Below are 26,306 nucleotides of genomic sequence, written 5' to 3'. Positions count from 1 at the left end.
CTGCTCATGGCTAGCTGACGGATCTGGCTGCTCATGGCTAGCTGACGGATCTGGCTGCTCATGGCTAGCTGACGGATCTGGCTGCTCATGGCTGGCTGACGGATCTGGCTGCTCATGGCTAGCTGACGGATCTGGCTGCTCATGGCTGGCTGACGGATCTGGCTGCTCATGGCTGGCTGACGGATCTGGCTGCTCATGGCTGGCTGACGGATCTGGCTGCTCATGGCTGGCTGACGGATCTGGCTGCTCATGGCTAGCTGACGGATCTAACTGCTCATGGCTAGCTGACTGATCTGGCTGATCCTGTCTGGTTGGCGGCTCTGGCAGATCCTGTCTGGTTGGCGGCTCTGGCAGATCCTGTCTGACGGACGGCTCTAGCGGCTCCTGTCTGGCTGGCGGCTCTAGCGGCTCCTGTCTGGCGGACGGCTCAGTGGGCTTCATGACATACGGCTCAACGCTCAGTCTAGCCCGGCCGATACGTGGAGCCGAAATGTACCGAACCGGGCTATGCACGCGTACAGGAGACACCGTGCGCTCTACTGCGTAACACGGTGTCTGCCCGTACTTCCGCTCTCCACGGTAAGTACAGGGAGTAGGCGCAGGTTTCCTACCTGACTTCGCCACACTCCCTTTAAGGCCCCCCCCAAGAAATTTTTGGGTTGTACTCACGGGTCTCCAGCCTTGTCTCCGTGCTGCCTCCTCATATCGCCTCCTCTCGGCTTTCGCTGCCTCCAGCTCTTCACGAGAGAGGCGATATTCTCCAGGTTGAGCCCAAGGTCCATCTTCTTCCAATTCGTCCTCCCAACTCCAGAGATCCTGTGTAGGTAGGTCCTGTTGCCGCCTTCCATGCCGCTTGGTCCTATGGTGGGTAATTCTGTCACGATCGTGTGGCGGATTAACGGACCAAAATGCAGCAGTTGGAAAATAAGCCATCTTCTTTAATTATAACATGAAGATGAACACGACACAAAAACATATTAACAAAACAACAAAACGACCGTGAAGCTACAAACGTTGTGCACAAACATACAGGCTACTAACGTTCTTACATAGACAATTACCCACAACCAATGAGAGCCTATGGCTACCCTAAATAAGGCTCCCAATCAGAGACAACCGAAATCAGCTGTCTCTAATTGGGAACTCATTCAGGTAACCATAGACTCTTCTAGATAACTCACCAACATAGACAACGCTAGACATCTACACTCAACACAAAACCATATATTACACCCCATAACCCCTTTACCAAATAAACACCCAAAACCAACAAAATATAAACATTCCCCATGTCACACCCTGACCTAACTAAAATAATCAAGAAAACAAAGAATACTAAGGCCAGGGCGTGACATCAATATAATTTAAATTAGCAAATTCATTCACATCCAAATCCCACATTACTGATCCAGTATTGATGGTTCATTAACGTCTTTAAATAGATTAAACTCGTTTCACAGCTTCCAACGACTCAAAACCCAAACCTTTAAAAAAAGTAACTTAAAACTTCTTATGGTGTAACGGCTGTCGCTCTCCTCATCCTCGGATGAGGTGAGGAGAGAAGGATCTTCAGACCAAAACGCAGCTTCAGGGAAATAAGCCATCTTTATTATAAATACGACGGCAACACGAAACAAAACAAAACACTTTCAAAACTACAAAAACAAGAAAACGACGTAGACGACAAAACCTGAACATGAACTTACTTAACTGAAACGTAAAACTCACGAAATGGAAACAGACTACATCGAAACGAAACAAACCGAAACCAGTCCCGTGTGGCGCAACGACATACACAAACACAGGAGACAATCACCCACAAACAAACAGTGAGAATGCCCTACCTAAATATGACTCTTAATTAGAGGAAAACGCAAACCACCTGCCTCTAATCAAGAGCCATACCAGGCAAACCAAAACCAACATAGAAACAGATAACATAGACTGCCCACCCAAAACTAACGCCCTGACCAATTACACATACAAAAACAACATAAAACTGGTCAGGACCGTTACATAACCCCCCCCTCAAGGTGCGAACTCCGGGCGCACCATCACAAAGTCCAGGGGAGGGTCTGGGTGGGCAGGTGACCACGGTGGTGGCTCCGGCTCTGGACGCTGTCCCCACACCACCATAGTCACTCCCCGTCTTCTTCTTCCCCTCCCAATGCCCACCCTAAAACTCACATCCCCTAAATAAACATCCAGCACCAGGAGAAGGGGCAGCACCGGGACAAAGGGCAGCACCGGGACAAGGGGCAGCACCGGGACAAGGGACAGCACCGGGACAAGGGGCAGCACCAGGATAAGGGGCAGCACCAGGATAAGGGGCAGCACCGGGACAAGGGGCAACACCGGGACAAGGGGCAACACCGGGACAAGGGGCAACACCGGGACAAGGGGCAGGTCCCGGCTGATAAACTCTGGCAGATCCTGGCTGAGGGACTCTGGCAGGTCTATGCAGGCTGACGGCTCTCGACGCTCATGGCAGGCTGACGGCTCTCGACGCTCATGGCAGGCTGACGGCTCTCGACGCTCATGGCAGGCTGACGGCTCTCGACGCTCATGGCAGGCTGACGGCTCTCGACGCTCATGGCAGGCTGACGGCTCTCGACGCTCATGGCAGGCTGACGGCTCTGGCTGCTCATGGCTCTCTGACGGCTCTGGCTGCTCATGGCTCTCTGACGGCTCTGGCTGCTCATGGCTCTCTGACGGCTCTGGCTGCTCATGGCTCTCTGACGGCTCTGGCTGCTCATGGCTCGCTGGCGGCTCTGGCAGATCCTGTCTGGTTGGCGGCTCTGGCAGATCCTGTCTGGTTGGCGGCTCTGGCAGATCCTGTCTGGTTGGCGGCTCTGGCAGATCCTGTCTGGTTGGCGGCTCTGGCAGATCCTGTCTGGTTGGCGGCTCTGGCAGATCCTGTCTGGTTGGCGGCTCTGGCAGATCCTGTCTGGCTGACGGCTCTAGCGGCTCCTGTCTGGCGGACGGCTCTAGCGGCTCCTGTCTGGCGGACGGCTCTGTAGGCTCATGGCAGACGGGCGGCTTTGCAGGCTCATGGCAGACGGGCGGCTTTGCAGGCTCATGGCAGACGGATGGCTCAGACGGCGCTGGGGAGACGGATGGCTCAGATGGCGCTGGGGAGACGGATGGCTCAGATGGCGCTGGGGAGACGGATGGCTCAGATGGCGCTGGGAAGACGGATGGCTCAGGCCGGATACGGCGCACTGTAGACCTGGTGCGTGGTGCCGGAACTGGAGGCACCGGGCTAAGGATAAGCACCTTCCTACTAGTGCGGGGAGCAGGAACAGGGCACACTGTATTCTCAAAGCCCACTCCACTACTGATGCGCGGCACCGGCACTGGTGACGCCGGGCTGAGGACAAGCACATCAGGATTAGTAGGGGGAGAAGATACAGTTTGTACAGGGCTCTGGAGACGCACTGGTAGCTTAGTGCGTGGGGCCGGAACTGGAGGCACCGGGCTAGATACACGCACTACAGGGAGAGTGCGTGGAGGAGGAACAGGGCTCAGGATACGCACTGGTAGCCTAGTGCGTAGTGTAGACACTGTAGGTACTAGGCTGGGGCGGGGAGGTGGTGCCGGAAATACCGGACCGTGGAGACGTACTGGCACTCTTGAGCATTGAGCCTGCCCAACCTTACCTGGTTGAATGCTCCCGGTTGCCCGACCAGTGCGGGGAGGTGGAATAACCCGCACCGGCCTATGTAGGCGAACCGGGGAAACCATGCGTAAGGCAGGTGCCATGTATGCCGGCCCGAGGAGACGCACTGGAGACCAGACGCGTTGAGCCGGCCTCATGACACCTGGCTCAATACTCAATCTAGCCCTACCAGTGCGGGGAGGTGGAATAACCCGCACTGGGCTATGCACTCGTACAGGAGACACCGTGCGCTCTACTGCGTAACACGGCGCCTGCCCGTACTCCCGCTCTCCACGGTAAGCCTGGGAAGTGTGCGCAGGTCTCCTACCTGCCCTTGGCCCACTACCTCCTAGCCCCCCCCCCAAGAAATTTTTGGGTGTTACTTACGGGCTTTTTTGGCTTCCGTGCCAGACGCGTTCCCTCATAGCTCCGGTTCCTCTCTCCGGTAGCCTCTGCTCTCCTCCGTGCCTCCAGCTCAGCTTTGGGACGGCGATATTCTCCCTGCTGTGCCCATGGACCTCTCCCGTCCAATATTTCCTCCCAAGTCCAGAAATCCTTGTTGCCCTGTCGAGCTTTCCCTTGCCGCTTGGTCCTAATTTGGTGGGTGATTCTGTAACGGCTGTCGCTCTCCTCATCCTCGGATGAGGTGAGGAGAGAAGGATCTTCAGACCAAAACGCAGCTTCAGGGAAATAAGCCATCTTTATTATAAATACGACGGCAACACGAAACAAAACAAAACACTTTCAAAACTACAAAAACAAGAAAACGACGTAGACGACAAAACCTGAACATGAACTTACTTAACTGAAAGGTAAAACTCACGAAATGGAAACAGACTACATCGAAACGAAACAAACCGAAACCAGTCCCGTGTGGCGCAACGACATACACAAACACAGGAGACAATCACCCACAAACAAACAGTGAGAATGCCCTACCTAAATATGACTCTTAATTAGAGGAAAACGCAAACCACCTGCCTCTAATCAAGAGCCATACCAGGCAAACCAAAACCAACATAGAAACAGATAACATAGACTGCCCACCCAAAACTAACGCCCTGACCAATTACACATACAAAAACAACATAAAACTGGTCAGGACCGTTACATATGGCTGCATCCCGCTACCGGGATCGATATGACAGCAGCCAGTGAACGTGCAGGGCGCCATTTTCAAAACATCAAAAATCTCATAATTAAAATTCCTCAAACATACATGTATCTCATACCATTTTAAAGCTATTCTTGTTGTTAATCCCACCACAGTGTCCGATTTCAAATATGCTTTACAGCAAAAGCACCACAAACGATTATGTTAGGTCACCACATATAGCCACAGAAAAACACAGCCATTTTTTTCCAGTGAAAGAGAGGAGTTTCAAAAAGCACAAATAGAGATAAAATTAATCACTAACCTTTGATGATCTTCATCAGATGACACCAATAGGAGTTCATGTTACACAATACATGTATGTTTTGTTTGATAAAGTTCATATTTATCAAAATATGAGTTTACATTGGCGCTTTACATTCACTAGTTCCAAAAACATCCAGTGATTTTGCATAGCCACATCATTCAACAGAAATACTCATAAATGTAGATGATAATACAAGTTATACACATGGAATTATAGATATACCTCTCCTTGATGTAACCGCTGTGTCTGATTTCAAACAAACATTACGGAATAAGCCAGCCATGCAATAATCTGAGACGGCGCTCAGAAGAATTAGTCACAATTAGCCGCCATATTGACGTTAACATAAACAAGAAATGACATGATAAATATTCCCTTACCTTTGATGATCTACATCAGAAAGCACTCCAGGAATCCCAGGTCCACAATAAATGTTTGTTTTGTTCGATAATGTTGGTTATTTATGTCCAAATACGTTATTTTGTTAGCGCGTTTGGTATATCCAAACGCTCATTCTGGTCAGCGTTACATCGGACAAAAACTTCAAAAGGTTATATTACAGGTCGAAGAAACATTTCAAACTAAGTACAGAATCAATCGTTAGGATGTTTTTAACATATAGCTTCAATAAAGTTCCAACCGGCGTATTCCTTCTTGTCTTCATGAGAAATGGAACGCAAGTTTGTACCATGAGGAATAAGCGTGATCAGAAAATGGCTGACTGCCAGACACCTGAAAGATTCTGCTATCATTCACTCCCACAACACCATAGAAGTCTCATTATAATTTCTATTGATGGTTGACATCTATTGGAACCCCTAGGCAGTGCAACATCATTAATGTCTCAAGGGGGTTTCATTGGGGACTCTGGTGAATACATACAAAGCTCAGATTTCTCACTTCCTGTTTTGATTTGTCCTCAGGATTTTGCTGCCATATGAGTTCTGTTATACTCACAGACATCATTCAAACAGTTTTAGAAACTTTAGAGTGTTTTCTATCCAATACTAATAATAATATGCAAATATTAGCAACTGAGACTGAGGAGCAGGCCGTTTACTTTGGGCAACTTATTAATCCAAGCTACTCAATACTGCCCCCCAGCTATAAGAAGTAAAACATGTTTTTAAAGAATGTGCAAGCTATCAGAGGGGGTGGTCCTCAGTCCCCCGCTAATTAGTGAACCTTCACCCATAAAAGGATTCATCGCTGACCTCGGCACTGACTATGCCATTAGTGGAAAAACAGCAGATATTGTGACAAAAGTTCTCCAAAATCAAGCATCGGGCGCAGGCCTTGTAAAGGTTCTCTCCAGTTTAGCCCTGATGTATCGCCATCAGAGATAGTGCACAGCTGAAGCACGAGCAAGAAATGGCTGATATGAAGGGACAGGTGGAGAGAACAGGGAAACTAATGACAAAAGCAGAAAGGGAAAACGTTCTGCTAGCCGAGGAACTTTTGAAAACTAAACAATTAAAAGTAATTGCAAAAACTTATGACGATGAACGAGCACAAACTCTCCAACAAAATTGTCTTCTACAGGAACAACTCGATTTAGCCAAAACTAAATACGATGAAGTTCACGCCAAACTAGATAAATCTGACGAGTCATCTATAAACAGGAGCGCGCAATTTGCTGTTTTGAAAAACATTACTCAAAGCAATAATGTTCTAGTCCAAATGCTGCAGACCAAAGACGATCAGTTAATGACGATTTTGGATGACAATCGAAATATCGATTTCTAAGCAAGCGGAGGAAATCTCACCAAAGAATCTCTCAATCTGTTCTCAAGACCTCTACCTGCACACCATGACAGATAAGTATGAGGCCGAACGGAGCAAGTGCGAAACTCATGTGTATGAAATAAGTACTCTAAGCGCCCAAGTGGACTCTGCTATGCAGCAGAATACCACCATTAGGTACCATCTGGAGGAATTCCAGAACAGTCACGCACTACAGCGTGACTACCCAATCATGCAACCTAGCTCGCAACCGGAGCTCGGTACACAAAGGAGTGAAGATGAAAGAAGGTTTCAGACTTTGCCTCCCTCAGGTGTCCCTCAGTCTTCTCTTCTTGGCCATTTGGCACAGAGTAATATGGGGCCTCCTCGCCAACAAAGCCAAAGCTTGGCTTCTCCACTTGGCCTTTCGGCCACAATTTCCCCACGGGATGAAGCCAACAATATCCGCCCACTTGGCACGGAACGCCTTGACAAACTCGGCAAAAACTTCTGCCCCTTTGACACCGTTCCAGGGAAGCTAAACGACATTAGCCGACATATACAGTGGAGAGAACAAGTATTTGACACACTGCCGATTTTGCAAGTTTTCCTACTTACAAAGCATGTAGAGGTCTGTAATTCTTATCATAGGTACACTTCAACTGTGAGAGACGGAATCTAAAACAAAACTCCAGAAAATCACATTGTATGATTTGAAAAAGGGAAAAAGTGAAGTCAATATGACTAAACGTGGAATTGTTGGACAACAGGGTTAGGGTTACATTAACAATCAAATTACTCTCTCTCTCTCTCACTCGAGACCCTATCCAGGGCCCGCGCGATCAAAGAACAAGCCCACCGGCTTTGTCTATAGACTCTGATACAAAGATTGCGAAGAAAAAGGTAAAAAGCTTTGCAAGAGCCAAGTCCACTCAAAACCCGATTAGCCAATCTGTCTTCACCATGAACAGAAATGACACATCACATCGTAGCGAACAACAACTACACTTTTTGGGGAATAAGCCTCGAATTTGAACCCCTTCTACTCGAAGCAGACTTGATGGATCGGAAAACCAACCAAGTATGGTCACAGGTCACAGTGCCGTCTCCACTGACCACACTGTCTGCTCCTAACGCTAGCTGCAATGCAGTCCTCCACGAAGGGTATCTGTCGACAGCACACCTTGGGAAAAAGACGTTTCAAAACCTCTTGAAGCGGAATCTGACCCAAGGAGATATTACGATATCTCGTCACATTCAATCAGCAAACCTGGTTGACCCTTATTTCCATGGTTTCGAGCCAGCAGTCTCTGTGAATGAGCAACTTCCTTCCTCCTTGGAGTCGTGCATTACTGTAGCTGAGATGAACTTCTCTTGTTCTCTTGACACTTCCGCAAGCACTGCGGCCGTTTTAGGAATAAAAGCATTGACGTGCAAAGTGTACTCTGCTTCCGATGATATATTTTCCACTTTGAAGAGGACTGAAACCCCTCAAAATGTAACTAACAGCGTCAGTCCCGCAACTGACCTGATGACCCCCACTGGTGAAACACGATATCACAGACATATGTCCTCGTCTCACTTCGCAGGTACTGGAACAGCTGCCACATGCGGACGCTGTGGTGACTGACAAACACCAGGAGATTTGGTTGAAATGTTACAGCCAATCTAATAACAATGCGGCCGCTGACAACTCGTACAAAGGGTCCGAGGCACAACTTTTTGGTTGTGCCTCGGACACCAACCGCTGGTGGGGGGGACAAGAGACACAAAGGGGGGAATACTAGCCCAGGCCCATGATGAGCCTCATCGGGGCCGGTGGGAGGGGGGGGGTGAGACTACGAGGCCGCCAGAGCAGGAAACAAATCGAGTTGTAAACTTCCCCATGAGAACAGAGAGAAGCGGACAGGGCCCTCCACGGGGATAACCTTAGAACACATCTGAGATATCACTGAGGTGTACCACACTGATCGTAAAAGAAGTCCAGTGGACTTTCCACCTCCAAAACAAATGGAAACAATAATCAAATACAATGCAACTAGTAAAATGCTCTAATCATGTGTCCGGGTAGGATAACATTTCAGAATAAATCGGTAGGATAACTGGTCCCCTTGAGTACCAGTACCATGCCAGCAGTCAGTCCAGCCACAATCAGTAAGAAGGTTATAGACCTCACAATTCAAATTGATATTGATAACAGCGACAGAGGAGTTAGTAGTCACTCAGATTGCAACACGTGGAAGGGAATCTCTAAAACACTCTTCTGATGGTTAACACACATGCCACTAATAAATAGAGCCCCCCATTCAGGAGAAAAGTTATTAAAAGTCATGAACCATGATCACACTGTGTACGACCAGTTCCGTGCTTGTAGAGTACTTCCGTCGTGAGGTCTCCTCCGTGGATAACATAGCTATGAAATAAACTCCATCATACCTATCGCCACTACAATGGTGTAAGACACAGTGACTCGTAGTAAACCTACTTCAGGTCCACTTAACATATGTCTCGAGGTCGGCATCAATTCTTACTGACCTCCAGGCATTGACATGAAAATGATCTGATGACGTCAGACTCATTCTGAACAGGTTGCAACCCACTTCTTTCCCTTGGCATGTGCGCTTGTGTAAGCCTAAACGCACATGTACAAAGGAACATTTCATGAGGATTTATGCTAGGATCACTTAAGGGTCCGAGCAAAATACCAGCTTTACATTAGTAAAGTTGAACATTTACCCTGAGGCCTTTGACTCTACAGCTACCGTACTCACAAGTTTCTCCCCAGAGGTCCATATGTCATCCCTGTAGACTGTCCGAAGCTGGTGCCTTACAGCTTTAGACTTATCATGAGGAGGCACTATCCTTCGTGTGGTGGACCATTGTTGATACACACAGGAAACTGTTGAGCGTGAAAAACCCAGCAGTGTTGCCGTTCTTGACACACTCTTGACACACTCAAGAGTGTGAAATTCACTGCTCAACTTACAGTAGGGACCTTATTGAAATTCACTGCTCAACTTACAGTAGGAACCTTATAGATAATTGTATGTGTGCGGTACAGAGATGGGGTAGTCGTTTAAAAAACATGTTAAACACTATTATTGCACACAGAGTGAGTCCATGCAACCTATTATGTGACTTGTTAAGCACATTTTTGCACCTGAACTTATTTAGTCATGCTATAACAAAAGAGTTGAATACTTATTGACTCAAGACATTTTAGCTTTTCATTTTTTATTAATTTGTAAATATTTCTAAAAACATAATTCCACTTTAACATTATGGGTATTGTGTGTAGATCAGTGGCACAAAATCTCAAAGTATTCAATTGTAAATCCAGGCTGCAACACAACAAAATGTGGAAAAAGTCAAGGGATGTGAATACTTTCTGAATACACTGTATGGGTAACATGGTTGACGAGTTATTCTCGATCCACTCAGTTTTCCACCACAAAACACCAGAAAATGTCCAGAAAGAGCAGAACCAGCTTTTACAATCTGATTTGACTATTTAGTTCACATAACAGGTTTGACCTTAAAATGAGGGGCAGATGTATGTGAAACACTAATCACATTAAATGAATTACAATCTTCAGAAAGGACTTTCTCAAAGCAACAAAATAACTATGGCTTTACAATGATGGTGACAACTTGAAGAAATATTGGATTTTGCTGAATGCTGAAATTTGGCACTTTGGCAAGTCTTTAACCGTAGACTTGGGGGAGGTGAGAGAATGAGAGGAAGTGAGAGAGAGAGAAAGGGGGATGTTTTAACCTTCTCCTCTGATGAATGAGGCATATTTACACATAACAGAGAGAAACACAGCTAAAGAGAAAGGGAGCGGGATGGAGGGAAGCATGGAAGACAGTGATGGAGGGCTAAAGGGAGAGAAAGGGAGAGAGGCATAAAGAGAGATAAAACATTAAAATGGGAGAGTGAGGGATGGAGAGAGCGAGAGAGAGAGGATCAGGGAGGGACAGTTTATCACAGGACAGTTTATCACTCCTCTAATGTGACTTAATTATGTGTCTAACGGAGCAGTAAAGTCAAACTCAGACTTATCAATCTGAATAGAAGGATCTGTCTGTTATCAGCCCTCATTGCCCTCCAATGGAGGCACACTGCCCTTGGTGCGTGCCCTTCAGGCAAGGCTTCTCTAGTGGGTGGGTCGTTCCACAAAATGAATGCGCCTTTTGAATTTTAACTAGAGATTGTGTACCAATATTGTATTTTAAAAGCCTTTTATATTAAATGAAGTGCCCTTTAATATGGACTACATGGAGAATTCTATAAATATCTTAATATGATTAACACCTTGGACCTCTACCTCTCACGCTTTCTCTCTCTCTCTCAAACACACACCCACAGGGCCGGTCCTAGCCTTTTGGGGGCCCTAAGCGAGATTTGGTTGGATGGCCCCCCCACCTCGCAGCAAAAATATTTTAGTGGCCCAGCTCTTGAGGGCAGAGAGAAAATGTTTCATTTTTAAGTTGTTTTTTTGCCAAGACTAATGTCATGTTAATGATATCTGAGTGAAAGTGAAAATCAATGGACTAACTTTTCAATCAACATTTTTTGCTGTAATGTAATGGCTAATTGACTGTCAGAACAAGAGACAAACTGATGATACACAACCAAATTTCACATTGCAACTTGTGTATTCTACTATTCTAACTCTCAACAGTAAGCTGAGACCCCGACTAAGTTCATAAGAAAAGGAGTCCCTAAGTGTCGCTTAAGCATGGAGCCACACACGTACACATACCTTTCTCACCCCTCTCTCTCTCGCTCTCTCTGTCTCTCTCTAGCGCTCTGTCACGATGAGGCCAAGCCACTTACCAGACTCTGAGTTGGCTGATGCCACAGGCATTTTGGAAATCTGGTACTCCCAAATCCTCTTCTCCGAATCTTGTTAGGTCAACTGGAGAGAGAATGTGAGGGGAGGAAAGAAGGAGAAGTACATGTGAACGTAACAGCCGTGAATTATTGACCTGTTATCAATACAATCGCCCTAAAACACCAAACACGAGCTGAAAAGAGGGAAAGGAAGAAAGAGAGAAGGAGAGGAAAGAAAAAAGGAAGTGAGGGTGGGTGGGAGCTCACAAGGGGGAGGGAGACTGAGGCAGTTTCTCTCACATGTTATTTGTGCCCAGTGCCCACCCAGACCAAATAGAGTTTCCATGCCCACACATGCCCAGTCTCCTACGCCCCCCCCCCCTTCCTGTAAGTGGATAAAAGTGTCTGCTAAATTACTAAAAAGCAGATATTGAATATCCCTTAGAGCATGGTGAAGTTATTAATTACACTTTGAATGGTGTATCATTACACGCAGTCACTACAAAGATACAGGCCTCCTTCCTAACTCAGTTGCCAGAGAGGAAGGAAACTGCTCAGGGATTTCACCATGAGGCCTACAGTGCTTTTAAAACTATCGGCCTATATCGAATCTTCCATTCCTCTCAAAAAAAAATGAAAAATCTGTTGAACAGCAACTCACTGCCTTCCTGAAGACAAACAATATATACGAAATGCTTCAGTCTGGTTTTAGACCCAATCATAGCACTGAGACTGCACTTGTGAAGGTGGTAAATGACCTTTTAATGGCATCAGACCGAGGCTCTGCATCTGTCCTCGTGCTCCTAGACCTTAGTGCTGCCTTTGATACCATCGATCACCACATTCTTTTGGAGAGATTGGAAACCCAAATTGGTCTACACGGACAAGTTCTGGCCTGGTTTAGATCTTATCTGTCGGAAAGATATCAGTTTGTCTCTGTGAATGGTTTGTCCTCTGACAAATCAACTGTACATTTCGGTGTTCATCAAGGTTCCGTTGTGGAACCACTATTGTTTTCACTATATATTTTACCTCTTGGGGATGTCATTCGAAAACATAATGTTAACTTTCACTGCTATGCGGATGACACACAGCTGTACATTTCAATGAAACATGGTAAAGCCCCAAAACTGCTCTCGCTAGAAGCCTGTGTTTCAGACATAAGGAAGTGGATGGCTGCAAACTTTCTACTTTTAAACTCGGACAAAACTGAGATGCTTGTTCTAGGTCCCAAGAAACAAAGAGATCTTCTGTTGAATCTGACAATTAATCTTGATGGTTGTAAAGTCGTCTCAAATAAAACTGTGAAGGACCTCGGCATTACTCTGGACCCTGATCTCTCTTTTGACGAACATATCAAGACTGTTTCAAGGACAGCTTTTTCCATCTACGTAACATTGCAAAAATCAGAAACGTTCTGTCCAAAAATGATGCAAAAAAATGAATCCATGTTTTGTTACTTCTAGATTAGATTACTGCAATGCTCTACTTTCCGGCTACCCCGATAAAGCACTAAAAAAACTTCAGTTAGTGCTAAATACGGCTGCTAGAATCCTGACTAGAACCCAAAAATGTGATCATATTACTCCAGTGCTAGCCTCCCTACACTGGCTTCCTGTTAAGGCAAGGGCTGATTTCAAGGTTTTACTGCTAACCTACATAGCATTACATGGGCTTGTTCCTACCTATCTTTCCGATTTGGTCCTGTCGTAAATACCTACACGTACGCTACGGTCACAAGACGCAGGCCTCCTAATTGTCCCTAGAATTTCTAAGCAAACAGCTGGAGGCAGGGCTTTCTCCTATAGAGCTCCATTTTTATGGAATGGTCTGCCTACCCATGTGAGAGACGCAGACTCTGTCTCAACCTTTAAGTCTTTACTGAAGACTCATCTCTTCAGTGGGTCATATGATTGAGTGTAGTCTGGCACAGGAGTGTGAAGGTGAACGGAAAGGCTCTGGAGCAACGAAACACCCTTGCTGTCTCTGCCTGGCCGGTTCCCCTCTCTCCACTGCGATTATCTGCCTCTAACCCTATTACAGGTGCTGAGTCACTGGCTTACTGGTGCTCTTTCATGCCGTCCCTAGGACAGGGGTGCGTCACTTGAGTGGGTTGAGTCACTGACGTGATCTTCCTGTCTGGGTTGGCGCCCCCCCTTGGGTTGTGCCGTGGCGGAGATCTTAGTGGGCTATACTCGGCCTTGTCTCAGGATGGTAAGTTGGTGGTTGAAGGTATCCCTCTAGTGGTGTGGGGGCTGTGCTTTGGCAAAGTGGGTGGGGTTATATCTTTCCTGTTTGGCCCTGTCCGGGGGTATCATCGGATGGGGCCACAGTGTCTCCTGACCCCTCCTGTCTCAGCCTCTAGTATTTATGCTGCAGTAGTTTATGCGTTGGCGGGCTATGGTCAGTTTGTTATATCCGGAGTCCTGTCTTATCCGGTGTCCTATGTGAATTTAAGCATGCTCTCTCTAATTCTCTCTTTCTCTCTTTCTTTCTCTCTCTCGGAGGACCTGAGCCCTAGGACCATGCCTCAGGACTACCTGGCATGATGACTCTTTGCTGTCCCCAGTCCACCTGACTGTGCTGCTGCTCCAGTTTCAACTGTTCTGCCTGCGGCTATGGAACCCTGACCTGTTCACCGGACGTGCTACCTGTCCCAGACCTGCTGTTTTCAACTCTCTAGAGACAGCAGGAGCGGTACAGATACTCTTAATGATCGGCTATGAAAAGCCAACTGACATTTACTCCTGAGGTGCTGACTTGCTGCACCCTCGACAACTACTGTGATTATTATTATTTGACCATGCTGGTCATTTATGAACATTTGAACATCTTGGCCATGTTCTGTTATAATCTTGACCCGGCACAGCCAGAAGAGGACTGTCCACCCCTCATAGCCTGGTTCCTCTCTAGGTTTCTTCCTAGGTTTTGGCCTTTCTAGGGCGTTTTTCCTAGCCACCGTGCTTCTACACCTGCATTGTTTGCTGTTTGGGGTTTTAGGCTGGGTTTCTGTACAGAACTTTGAGATATCAGCTGATGTAAGAAGGGCTATATAAATACATTTGATTTGATTTGATTTACAGAGTTTAATGTCGGTGATAGGAGAAAACTGAGGATGGACCAACAAAAGTGTAGTTACTCCACAATACTAACCTAGTTGACTGAGTGAAAAGAAGGAAGCCTGTACAGAAATAAAATATTCCAAAACATGCATCTTGTTTGCAACAAGGCACTAAAGTAATACTGCAAAAAATGTGTCAAAGCAATTCACTTCTTGCCCTGAATACAGTGTTATGTTTGTGGCAAATCCAATACAACACATGACTGAGTACAGCTCTCCATATTCTCAAGCATATAGTGCTGGCTGCATCATGTTATGGCTATACTTGTAGTCGTTATGGACCGGGGAGTTTTTCAGGATAAAAAAGAAACGTAACGGAGCTAAGCACTTGTACAATTCTAAAGGAAAATCTGGTTCAGTCTGCTTTTCGCCAGACACTGGAAGATGAATTCACCTTTTAGCAGGACAATGATGTAAAACACAAGGCCAAATCTACACACGAGTTACTTACCGAGAAGACATCGAATGTTTCTGAGTGGCCGAGTTACAGTTTTGACTTAAATCTGCTTGTATTGTACCATCCAGGTGTGTAAAGCTCTTAGAGACTTACCTAAAAAGACTCACAGCTGTAATTGCTGCAAAAGGTGATTATAACATGTATTAACTCAGGGGTATGAATACTTATGTAAATTTGATATTTAATTTTCTATACATTTGCAGACATTTATAAAAACATGTTTTGACTTTTTCATAATGTGGTACTGTGTGTAGATGGGAGAGAAAAAAAATATTTTAATCCATTTTGAATTCAAGCTGTAACACATCAAAATGTGGAATAAGTTAAATGGTATGAGTACTTTCTGAAGGCCCTGTACACACAAACACACAGACAAATGACAGAGCTTGTTGAAAGTATGCTGGGAGCAGGCGCGTGGTAGAGCCCTGCAAGGCATTAATTTGCAGCCTACGTCCTACTCAGGCCCGGCCCAGGTCTGCCCGAAACCAGAAATAACTTTCTCGGTTAGTAAATCCATTAGCTGCACCTCTCTGTCTGTCACTCGCTCCCTGTGCACAGCTTGTTCTGCATGAGCTCCGCCCATGGCGGCTCTTGAGTCTTTGAGTATCCATAGCAACGGCTCCGCTTGGGCTGCTCTGCTTAATGAAGAGACATGAGAGAGCAGTTAGCTACTACTTATCGTCACTCTAAACTACGGCAAAATTCAAGGAGCATGATTATTTTCCATCATATTTGATGAGGTTGAAGCACTTCTGACACCGTGTTATGATCTTATATGACTGCACTGAGCGGCAGATCACGAGCCAATGTCTCAGCTTCAAAATGTTAGTTGCCAATTTAGTAATACCCGAGCACTGCCCATATCCTAGTTATTGATGGAAAAAAAGGCACTGCCCGGCACTAATCCAATGTATAATGTCGGACCCCGTTGGGCTCAGGTCGGGTAGCAGAGCTCCAGGGCGTAGCAGCTAAGGAGTCAAGCGGATTGCGGGGCGCCTTGGCCATGCATAAGCTAGGTTGATGGAGGGAGGGGAGAGAGGGTGTTTACGGACATATTAAATCTCTCCCTATCCCAGTCTGCTGTCCCCACATGCTTCAAGATGTCCACCATTGTTCCTGTACCCAAGAAAGCAAAGGTAACTGAACTAAATGACTATCACCCCGTAGTGCTCCCTTCTGTCATCTTGAAGTGCTTTGAGAGGCTAGTTAAGGATCATATCACCTCCACCTTACCTGATACCCTAGACCCACTCCAATTTGCTTACCGCCCCAATAAATCCAAAGACGATGCAATCGCTATCGCACTGCACACTGCCCTATCCCATCTGGACAAGAGGAATACCTATGTAAGAATGCTGTTCATTGACTATAGCTCAGCATTCAACACCATAGTACCCTCCAAGCTCATCATTAAGCTCGGGTTCCTTGGTCTGAACACCGCCCTGTGCAACTGGGTCCTGGACTTCATGATGGGCCGCCCCCAGGTGGTGAAGATTGGAAACAACACCTCCACTTCACTGATCCTCAACACAGGGGAACCATAAGGGTGCGTGCTCAGCCCCCTCCTGTACTCCCTGTTTACCCACGACTGCATGGCCATGCACGCCTCCACACAATCTTTAAGTTTGCAGGAAACACAACAGTAGTGGGCCTGATTACCAACAATGACGAGACAGCCCACAGAGAGGAGGTGAGGGCCCTGGGAGTGTTGTGCCAAGAAAATAACCTCTCACTCAATGTCAACAAAACAAAGGAGCTGATCGTGGACTTCAGGAAACAGCAGAGGGAGCACGCCCCTATCCACATCGACGGGACAGTAGTGGAGTAAGTGGAAAGCTCAAGTTCCTCGGCGTACACATCATTGATGATCTGAAATGGTCCACCCACACATACAGTGTGGTGAAGAAGGCACAACAGTGCCTCTTCAATCTCAGGAGGACCGAAGAAATGCTGGCACCTAAAACCCTCACGAACTTTTACAGATGCAGAATGGAGAGCATCCTGTCGGGCTGTATCACAGACTGGTACCGCAACCGCAGGTCTCTCCAGAGGGTGGTGCGGTCTGCACAACGCATCATCAGGGGCAAACTACCTGCCCTCCATGACACCTACAGCACCCGATGTCACAGGAAGATCATCAAGGACAACAACCTCTCCAGCCACTGCCCGTTCACCCCTCTTTCATCCAGAAGGCGAGGTCAGTACAGGTGCATCAAAGCTGGGACCGAGAGACTGAAAAACAGCTTCTATCTCAAGGCCATCAGAATGTTAAATAGCCATCACTACGCAGCTTCCATCCAGTTACGTAACCCTGCACCTTAGAGGCTTCTGCCCACAATACAGTGAGCACCATAATTCATTGGACAGTGACCATTTTTGTGTTATTTTGGTTCTGTACTCTAGCACTTTGAGTTTGAAAGGATACAATGACAATGAGGGTGAAGTGCAGACTGCCAGCTTTAATTTGAGGGTATTTTCATACATATCGGATTAACCGTTTATAAATTATAGAAGATTTTGTACATAGTCCCCCCTATTTTCGGGCATCAAAAAACATTGGACAGTTTAACATAATGTAGAATAAAGTAATCATTGTTAATATTTGCATATCCTTTGCATGCAATGACTGCTTGAAGTCTGCGATGCATCGACATCACCAGACGCTGGGTATCTTCCCTGGTGATGCTCTGCCAGGCCTGTACTGCAGCCATCTTCAGTTCCTGCTTGTTTCGGGGACTTATTGCCTTCAGTCTCCTCTTCAGCATGTAAAATGCATGTTCAATTGGATTCAGATCTGGTGATTGACTCAGCCAGTCAAGGATTTTCCACTTTCTGGCCATCAAAAACCCCTTCGTTGCTCTAGCAGTATGTTTAGGGTCATTGTCTTGTTGCATGATGAAGTGCCGTCCAATGAGTTTGGAGGCATTTAGTTATATCTGAGCAGATAAAATATTTCTGTAGACATCATCGATGAAGACAAGTGAGCCTGTTCCACTGACAGCCATACAGGCCCAAGCCATAACACCTACTACACCATGTTTCACGGATGAGGTGGTATGCTTTGGATCATGGGCATGTCTTTTTTTTCCACACTTTCCTCTTTCCATCACTCTGGTACATGTTAATCTTTGTCTCATCTGTCCACAATACTTTTTTCCAGAACTCTTGGGGCTCTTTTAGGTGCTTTTTAGCAAACTGTAATCTTGCCTTTCTGTTCTTCAGGCTTATCAGTGGTTTGCATCTTGTAGTGTACCCTCTGTAGTCCTGCTGGTGTAGTCTTCTACATATGGTAGACTTTGACACATATACACCTGCATCCAGGAGAGTGTTTTTGATCAGTTGGGCTGTTGTCAGGGGGGTTTTCTTCATCATAGAGAGTATTCTCCGGTCATCCACTACAGTGGTCTTCCTCAGTCTACTGGGTCTTTTGACATAATTGAGTTCACATGTTGTTTTTGTCTTGTTAATGATGAACCAAGCTGTTGACTTGGGCATGCCCAGGGTTTTTGCAATGTTCCTGATTGATTGATTTTCATTACGGCCAGCTTCATTTGCATCGACACTGCTGTCTTCCTCGTGTTGTCACACCCCAACAACAACCTTCAAAGGCAATAGCAAAGTCTGAAATCAATACTATTCATCAACAGCTCTCCTGCATTCACTAACGACACAAATGAATAGACCTGCCTAACGACACACATCTGTGAAGCCAATTCAACAAATACTTGTAGTACCTTAAAATGGGGGGACCATGTACACAAGGTGCTGTCATTTCTAAACGGTTCATCCGATTGGTATGAAAATACCCTCAAATTAAAGCTGACAGTCTGCACTTCACTCTCATTGTCATTGTATCCTTTCAAACTCAAAGTGCTGGAGTACAGAACCAAAATAACAAAAAAATGGTCACTGTCCAATGAATTATGGGGCTCACTGTACAGTACATAGACTTGAAATCACTGGCCACTTTAATAATGTATTTACACATTTTGACTTTACTCATCTCATGTACACACTGTATTCTATTCTACTATATTTAGTCTATGCCACGCCAACATTGCTGATCCTAATATTTATATGTTCCTTAATTCCATTATTTTACTTTTAGGTTGTGTGTATTGTGGTGAATTGTTTGATATTACCTCACTGTTGGAGCTAGAAACACAAGCATTTCGCTACACCCACAATAACATCTGCTAAACATGTGTATGTGACAAAAAAAACATTTGATTTGATTTGAGCGAGAGAGAGAGGTCTCAGCATTTGTCTGCTTTCCTTCTCCAGCACTCTCCCTGAAACGATTTCATAACTACAGACGCTGGGAGACGGGAAGCAAGTACAGGATGAGGATTTAATAATAAATAGACATGAAACTGAACAAGAACGGCGTGTGGACAAAGAGAAAACAAACAACATCAATGCAGACACGGGAATAAAACTGAGGAAGTGACAAACATAGGGGAGGCAATCAATGATGTGATGGAGTCCAGGTGAGTCTGACGAAGCGCTGGTGCGCGTAACGATGTTGACGGGTGTGTGTAAGGATGAGCAGCCTGGCGACCTCGAGCGCAAGAGAGGGGGAGTGGGATGGACGTAACACTCCCTCTTTTTTTCAGAGCATTTCTTGTGCAGGGGCAAAATCAAATGATATTGTTTTCTTAGCCTATTATGAAAATGGATGAAAGTGCAATCAGGCATTTATAATACACTTTCAAACTGAATAATAAGGGTGGGTTCATAAACGTACAATAGTAGCATTAGATTCTACAACAGAGACCAACCAGGGTTTGTAGCGTTCACATAAAAACACAATGTTTCTGCTAGGTCTTGTTATTTGGTATTTAAACTTCTTTGTCTTTAGGTGTACTCTTGCCCCATTCACTCACTCACCCACACACACACACACACACACACACACACACACACACATATGTTCTCTGTCCCACTGAGCCGAGTGCACATCGACACTGAGGGTACAAAACATTAGGAACACCTTTCTAATATTGAGTTGTGACCACTTTTTCCCTCAGAACAGCCTAAATGTGTCAGGGCATGGACTCTTCAAGGTGTCGAAAGCGTTCCACAGGGATGCTGGCCCATGTTGACGCCAATGCGTCCCACAGTTGTGTCAAGTTGGCTGGATGTCTTTTGGGTGGTAGACCATTATTGAAACACATTGGAAACTGTTGAGCGTGAAAAACCCAGCAGTGTTACAGTTCTTGACACACTCTAATTAACCAGTGTGGCTGGCACCAAATACCATATCCCGTTCAAAGGCACTTACATCTTTTGTCTTGCCCATTCACCCTCTGAATGGCACACATACACAACCCATGTCTCAATTGTCTCAAGGCTTCAAAATGATTCTTTAACCTGTCTCCTCCCCTTCATCTACACTGATTGAAGAGGATTTAACCGGTGACATCAATAACGGATCATAACTTTGACCTGGATTCACTTGGTCAGTCTATGTCATGGAAAGAGCAGATGTTCCTAATGTTTTGTACACTCGGTGTATACCAGAGCTGCTATGACATCACGCTCGCAGCACAGGCCTACAATCATCATCTCTCAACCCAGCCAACCAACTAAGACAAGAGCCGAGGTGTGGTGGAAAGAAACACTGACACTGGGCCACACAAACAGAGGGACGGATGACAACAGGATTAGTCAACACAATCTCAGAGAGAAGAGGAGTGAGAAACACTTGGGGTAGCATTTATGCATTGCTATACAGTCCTTTACATGTCTCTGAAATATATTTTTAATAGGGTTATACTTAAGCTAAAGCCCAGTTTCCACTGTCACTTAAAATTAGGGCCAAATGCGAGCTGGGTCAAGGGAAACACGGGCCAGCGCAGCCCAGTTTCACAACTGGTGTCAGCTCAATTAAAATTTGGGCTGGTGACACCTTTACTATGCAACCACCAAGCTGACTACTGCTGGATGCTGACACATTATTTAGCTAGCTCGTCTGGGCTTCCTACTGTTAGCTAGCACGTGGCCAAGCAGTACTGCAGTAGTCCGTCATGACACGAATTACCACTATAGCTGGATCCTTCCTTTATTTTTGCACTACACAATAAACTTTTATGAGAACAGTCAGCCCATGAATGCTAGTTACCCAACGTTAGCTAGCAAATCAGAGTTGAAACAAGCTAGCTAGCTAGTAGCTAACGTGTGCTAGCAGGAATTTTAGCTGGCCAGGTTGTATTGAAAGCGAGCGAGCTAGCTACATCATATCAAACCTGTCATCTGGTTTGCTTGGTTAGCTAGCTAGCTAATAGCCAATACCATGGCAAGCAAGGTAGGAATTAAGCTAGCTAACCTGTGATGCTAGCAATGACGCTAACCATTTAGCTAGCTAGCTAACGTGAGTCTGGCTGGCACTGGCAGGAGTATGGGGTAATTTTAGTTACAACATGGTGATGGTTATTTCAATTATTCAACATCTTGCTAGCTAGCTAGCAACATGAGCAAAGCCAGCTGCAGTCACATATTGGCTACCTAGCAACATGACATCCTTTTTAATTTCTGAAGCAGGTGGAAATGCAATTTGAACTACCCCACCAAGGCCAACCCAACCTGGGTTGGCTTAAGTGTCTTGGATCCATTGCAGTTTCATCAACCAACACATCTTGGCCAGGAGCCAGCCCCTACTTTCTTAATGTCTGTCACTGGCACACAGCTGTTATATACCCCCACCAGGCAGTTTCCACCGTCGAGCTGTGATACCAAGACTTACACACACACAGACTCTCTGACACACGTACTCTGACAGAAACACACAGACACACACACACTCGCATCACACCTAAAAATAACCCTGCCTGCTCTTCCACAGGTTCCTCTCCCCCTATCATTACTTTACAGGGGGAAATGCTGGTATCCAAGACAACCCCGAAGACCTCTTTTGTTTTTTTCCACCGCTTTGCCATGGCAACAAGGAAAAATGTGTTAAATAATTAATAAGGGGAAAGGGAATTGCAATTGTACTCAACTTGGGAATAATTCAAAAATAAAATGGTGTAGTTTAATGTATCTCCGCTACTGTATTGGAGTTTTCATATTAAAACAATTCTGAGAATGTGAACAGCGCCATTGAAATCCAGAGTATTGCCTCAAACGAATCACAGCGAAATCGATCACAGCGCAGTGAGATGCACAAACTGGATCACAAGGTTTGGCTTAAATGGCAGTTTAAAAGGCCAACTCAGAGGTCTATGATGAAAGCTCTCAATCAACGGGTGAGAAATGTCTGTGTGAATGTGCTCTCTCACCCGAAAGACTGATTAACTTGATTTCAGAACCTGGGTCGATGTATGTCTCACTCCATTGACCAAAGCGCTTGAATGAACTTCAGGGGTTTGAGTCTGATTGTCTAGAGTTTATATAGTTTATATTCAGGTCCACTGGTGCAATATTTGAGTGGCAAGCGTATGGTGCATTTGGTCTGAGGCTGGGTCTGTATTCATTAAGTGTCTTGGAGTAAGATTGCTGATCTACGATCAGTTTTGCCTTTTAGAACCTAATGAATATGACTACATGGACAGGAGGGACCTGACCCTAGCTCAGCATTCCTACTCTAAGACGGGGCCTGATTTCTCCAAGAAGAACTAAATGTAGAGAATCGCAGAACATTTATAAGGAGCTTTGAAATAACATATTAAATGTTTTACTAACTGTAATAAATAGCTGTGAAATCAAGGGTGACCTCGATGTCTCCAAAACAAACTTAATTCATTATTATAACTCTACCTTCTGTGTCACACAATGCCCAAAATTACTCCAAATGACTTTTGTGGAGAAACAAACTAATTGAAATGTCATTTGAAGCTAGTACCTGCTACATGGTTGACTGAGATGTGCATATAGAACACTGTTTTCATTCTCACCTCATGTATATTTACATTAACAGCTGTTACTATCGTTAGCTACCTAAACTGCCCTGAGATCGACAGTGATAGCCCAAACTCAACTGGAAAATAACATTTTAGCCACACACACACACACACACATACACACACACCAGCCTTGTACTGTACCGCCCAGGGGGAATGTTCTAAAGCGGTTCCACCGCCGGTAATTCAGTCAAGGTCCCTGTTCCCCTTGTCATACTTTTATTTCAGAGGGGAAGGAATTACTGATTGAATAAGACTGAATAATGACTGGCCTTTGTTCAATGTCATTGACATCCCTCTTGACTGAGGATGCAATGGGAGTTTCTGACCAAATGTTACAGATGGAACAGTACAGTACGATACAGTATGATATATTAGGGGGAAGTGCAAAGGGGTGTCTCTAGAATAGATGCTGAGGCTCTGTATGCCGTCGCTGGTTAATCTCCATGCCAACTCATCGTGCCAACAATGAAGGCCCTACCTCTGCGCTTTCTCTGTTGACAGCTGATTGCAATTCCACAGTAATTACCTAGCCTAGCCAGAGGAGAAATCAAAGTTAAGAATATGGAGCTACGGAGCCACATAAGAAGAAAATATTGTTAATATTTATAAAGGTACAATCAGGCTTGGTATTTAAGGAAGAACTTGCCGATAACCTAATCTTTCATGGACAGACCAACATAAATGGTATAATTAATGTGAGATTTTCGTTCTAGGTTAACCGACATTACCAATAACCAGATCTAGGATCGGATTACACTACCCCCATGATAACCTTATAATTGTGAGATTTGAGGCTGCCCTAGGCAGATATATGTCCTTCCTTCCTCTTAGAGGTGTTTCCTTACTTCCTCTTTCCTTCCTTCCTTCATCAAAGAAAATACAATTTTATTCGTCACATGCGCCGAATACAACCTTACTGTGAAATGCTTACTTACAAGCCCTTAAACAACAACGTAGTTCAAGAAATAGAGTTAAGAATCTATTTACAAAATAAACTAAAGTGAAAAAAAATTATTAAGGAAAAAGAAATGACAAGAAAATTGAATAACAACAACAAGGCTATATACAGGGGGTACCAGTATTGAGTCAATGTGCGGGGGTACAGGTTAAATTGAGGTAATTTGTAAAGTGACTAAGCATACGGTTGAAGTCGGAAGTTTACATACACTTAGGTTGGAGTCATTAAAACTCATTTTTCAACCACTCCACAAATTTCTTGTTAACAAACTATAGTTTTGGCAAGTCGGTTAGGACATCTACATTGTGCATGACCCAAGTCATTTTTTCCAACAATTGTTTACAGACAGATTATTTCACTTATAATTCACTGTATCATAATTCCAGTGAGTCAGAAGATTACATACACTAAGTTGACCGTGCCTTTAAACAGCTTGGAAAATTCCAGAAGATGATGTCGTGGCTGCAGGAGGGACTGGTACTCTTCACAAAATAGATGGCATCATGAGGCGGGAAAATGATGTGGATATATTGAAGCTATATATTATGTGGATACATCTTAAGACATCAGTCAGGAAGTTAAAGCTTGGTCACAAATGGGTCTTCCAAATGGACAATGACCCCAAGCATACTTCCAAAGTTGTGGCAAAATGGCTTAAGGACAACAAAGTCAAGGTATTGGAGTGGCCATCACAAAGCCCTGACCTCAATCCTATAGAAAATGTGTGGGCAGAACTGAAAAAGTGTGTGCGAGCAAGGAGGCCTACAAATCTCACTCAGTTACACCAGCTCTGTCAGGAGGAACGGGCCAAAATTCACCCAACTTATTGTGGGAAGCTTGTGGAAGGCTACCCGAAACGTTTGACCCAAGTTAAACAATTTAAAGACAATGCTACCAAATACTAATTGAGTGGATGTAAACTTATGACCCATTGGAAATGTGATGAAAGAAATAAAAGCTGAAATAAATCATTATTATTCTATTATTCTATTATTCTGACATTTCACTTTCTTAAAATAAAGTGGTGATCCTAACTGACCTAAAACAGGGAATTTTACTAGGATTAAATGTCAGGAATTGTGAAAAACTGAGTTTAAATGTATTTGGCTAAGGTGTATGTAAACTTCCGACTTTAACTGTAGATAATAAACAGCGAGTAGCAGCAGTGTAAAAACAAAGAGGGTGTTGATGTAAATGTCCAGGTGGCCATTTGATTAATTGTTCAGCAGTCTTATGGCTTGGCGGTAGAAGCTGTTAAGGAGCCTTTTGGTCATAGACTTGGCGCTCCGGTACCGCTTGCCATGCGGTAGCAGAGAGAACAGTCTATGACTTGGGTGACTGGAGTCACCTTTTAGCAAATTGACACTCTCCTACATATGGCGACCATTTATCGGTTTTCAGGTCATGGAGGAGAGGAGGACGTAGGAGTCGAGGAGAGGACAGACTTTTTCCCCAATTGAGAATCTCCCCAAATTGGAAACCATGCGTTTGATGTACTGATAGCAATCCATTGATTCCGTTGCTGTCATTACTATGAGCCTGCCCTCCCCAATTAAGGTGTCACCAGCCACCTGTGTAGAGCTCACCACTGATCCTGCAGCATTACACATCTGTCAAGCCTGCCAAAAATCATGTTGCAGCTGCCAGTTCTCAAATGGAGACTAATGAATGACCAAGTGTTCCCATCATTGATGGTCCCATCCACCAGGTATCATAAGGACAGGTACAGCCCATCACCTAAAGTGCAGCATTCTCCCTATAGTGCACCATTCTACACCTGAAGCCTGGCATGAGGACAAATTCTATGTCTGTCTACTATCCCATAATGATGATCATTCCCAGTTATGATATAATTTTAGTTTTCATAGGATAACATTAATATCGTAGCAAACGGTGGGGCAGAGAAGCAAACCCAGGGTGCTGGCATGAAAGCCAAGCACTCTACGCATCACACCGATTGGGTTAACCTACTTGGTGGGAATTGCAACGTGGCTCAGAAAGCAAGGATCGCTACACTGCCCTTCCGAAACGGAAAAGCACGTCCCCATGCTTCAACCTACTATGACCCCCTCCCACATCCGGCTGTGCGGTCCGGTCTGATGGCTAGAGATACCATATTTCAAGAGAAATAATATATATGTCCTCTACCATTAGCAACTGCAATTTCAACTCTAGGGTAAGTTAGTTTAAATTCAATAGAGGAAAACAGAACTACCGCAACATTATTT

General features: G+C 45.0%; 1 protein-coding gene across 1 annotated transcript in view; it reads right to left on the bottom strand.

The window, feature by feature from the left end:
• The window catches only part of LOC129860366 (MAGUK p55 subfamily member 2-like), a 104,172-nt gene that overhangs the window by 68,245 nt on the left and 9,621 nt on the right, over positions 1 to 26,306 (bottom strand). The window contains exon 2 of the mRNA XM_055930711.1: positions 11,642 to 11,723. Within this exon, the coding sequence (XP_055786686.1) occupies positions 11,642 to 11,672 (31 nt within the window). The 5' untranslated portion in view covers positions 11,673 to 11,723. The remainder of the gene's footprint in view (positions 1 to 11,641; positions 11,724 to 26,306) is intronic.

The sequence above is a fragment of the Salvelinus fontinalis genome, chromosome 8 (assembly GCF_029448725.1).
Source record: "Salvelinus fontinalis isolate EN_2023a chromosome 8, ASM2944872v1, whole genome shotgun sequence".
Taxonomy (NCBI): domain Eukaryota; kingdom Metazoa; phylum Chordata; class Actinopteri; order Salmoniformes; family Salmonidae; genus Salvelinus; species Salvelinus fontinalis.
Note: the sequence above shows the minus strand (reverse complement) of the source record. Positions and strands in the feature narration are given on the sequence as shown.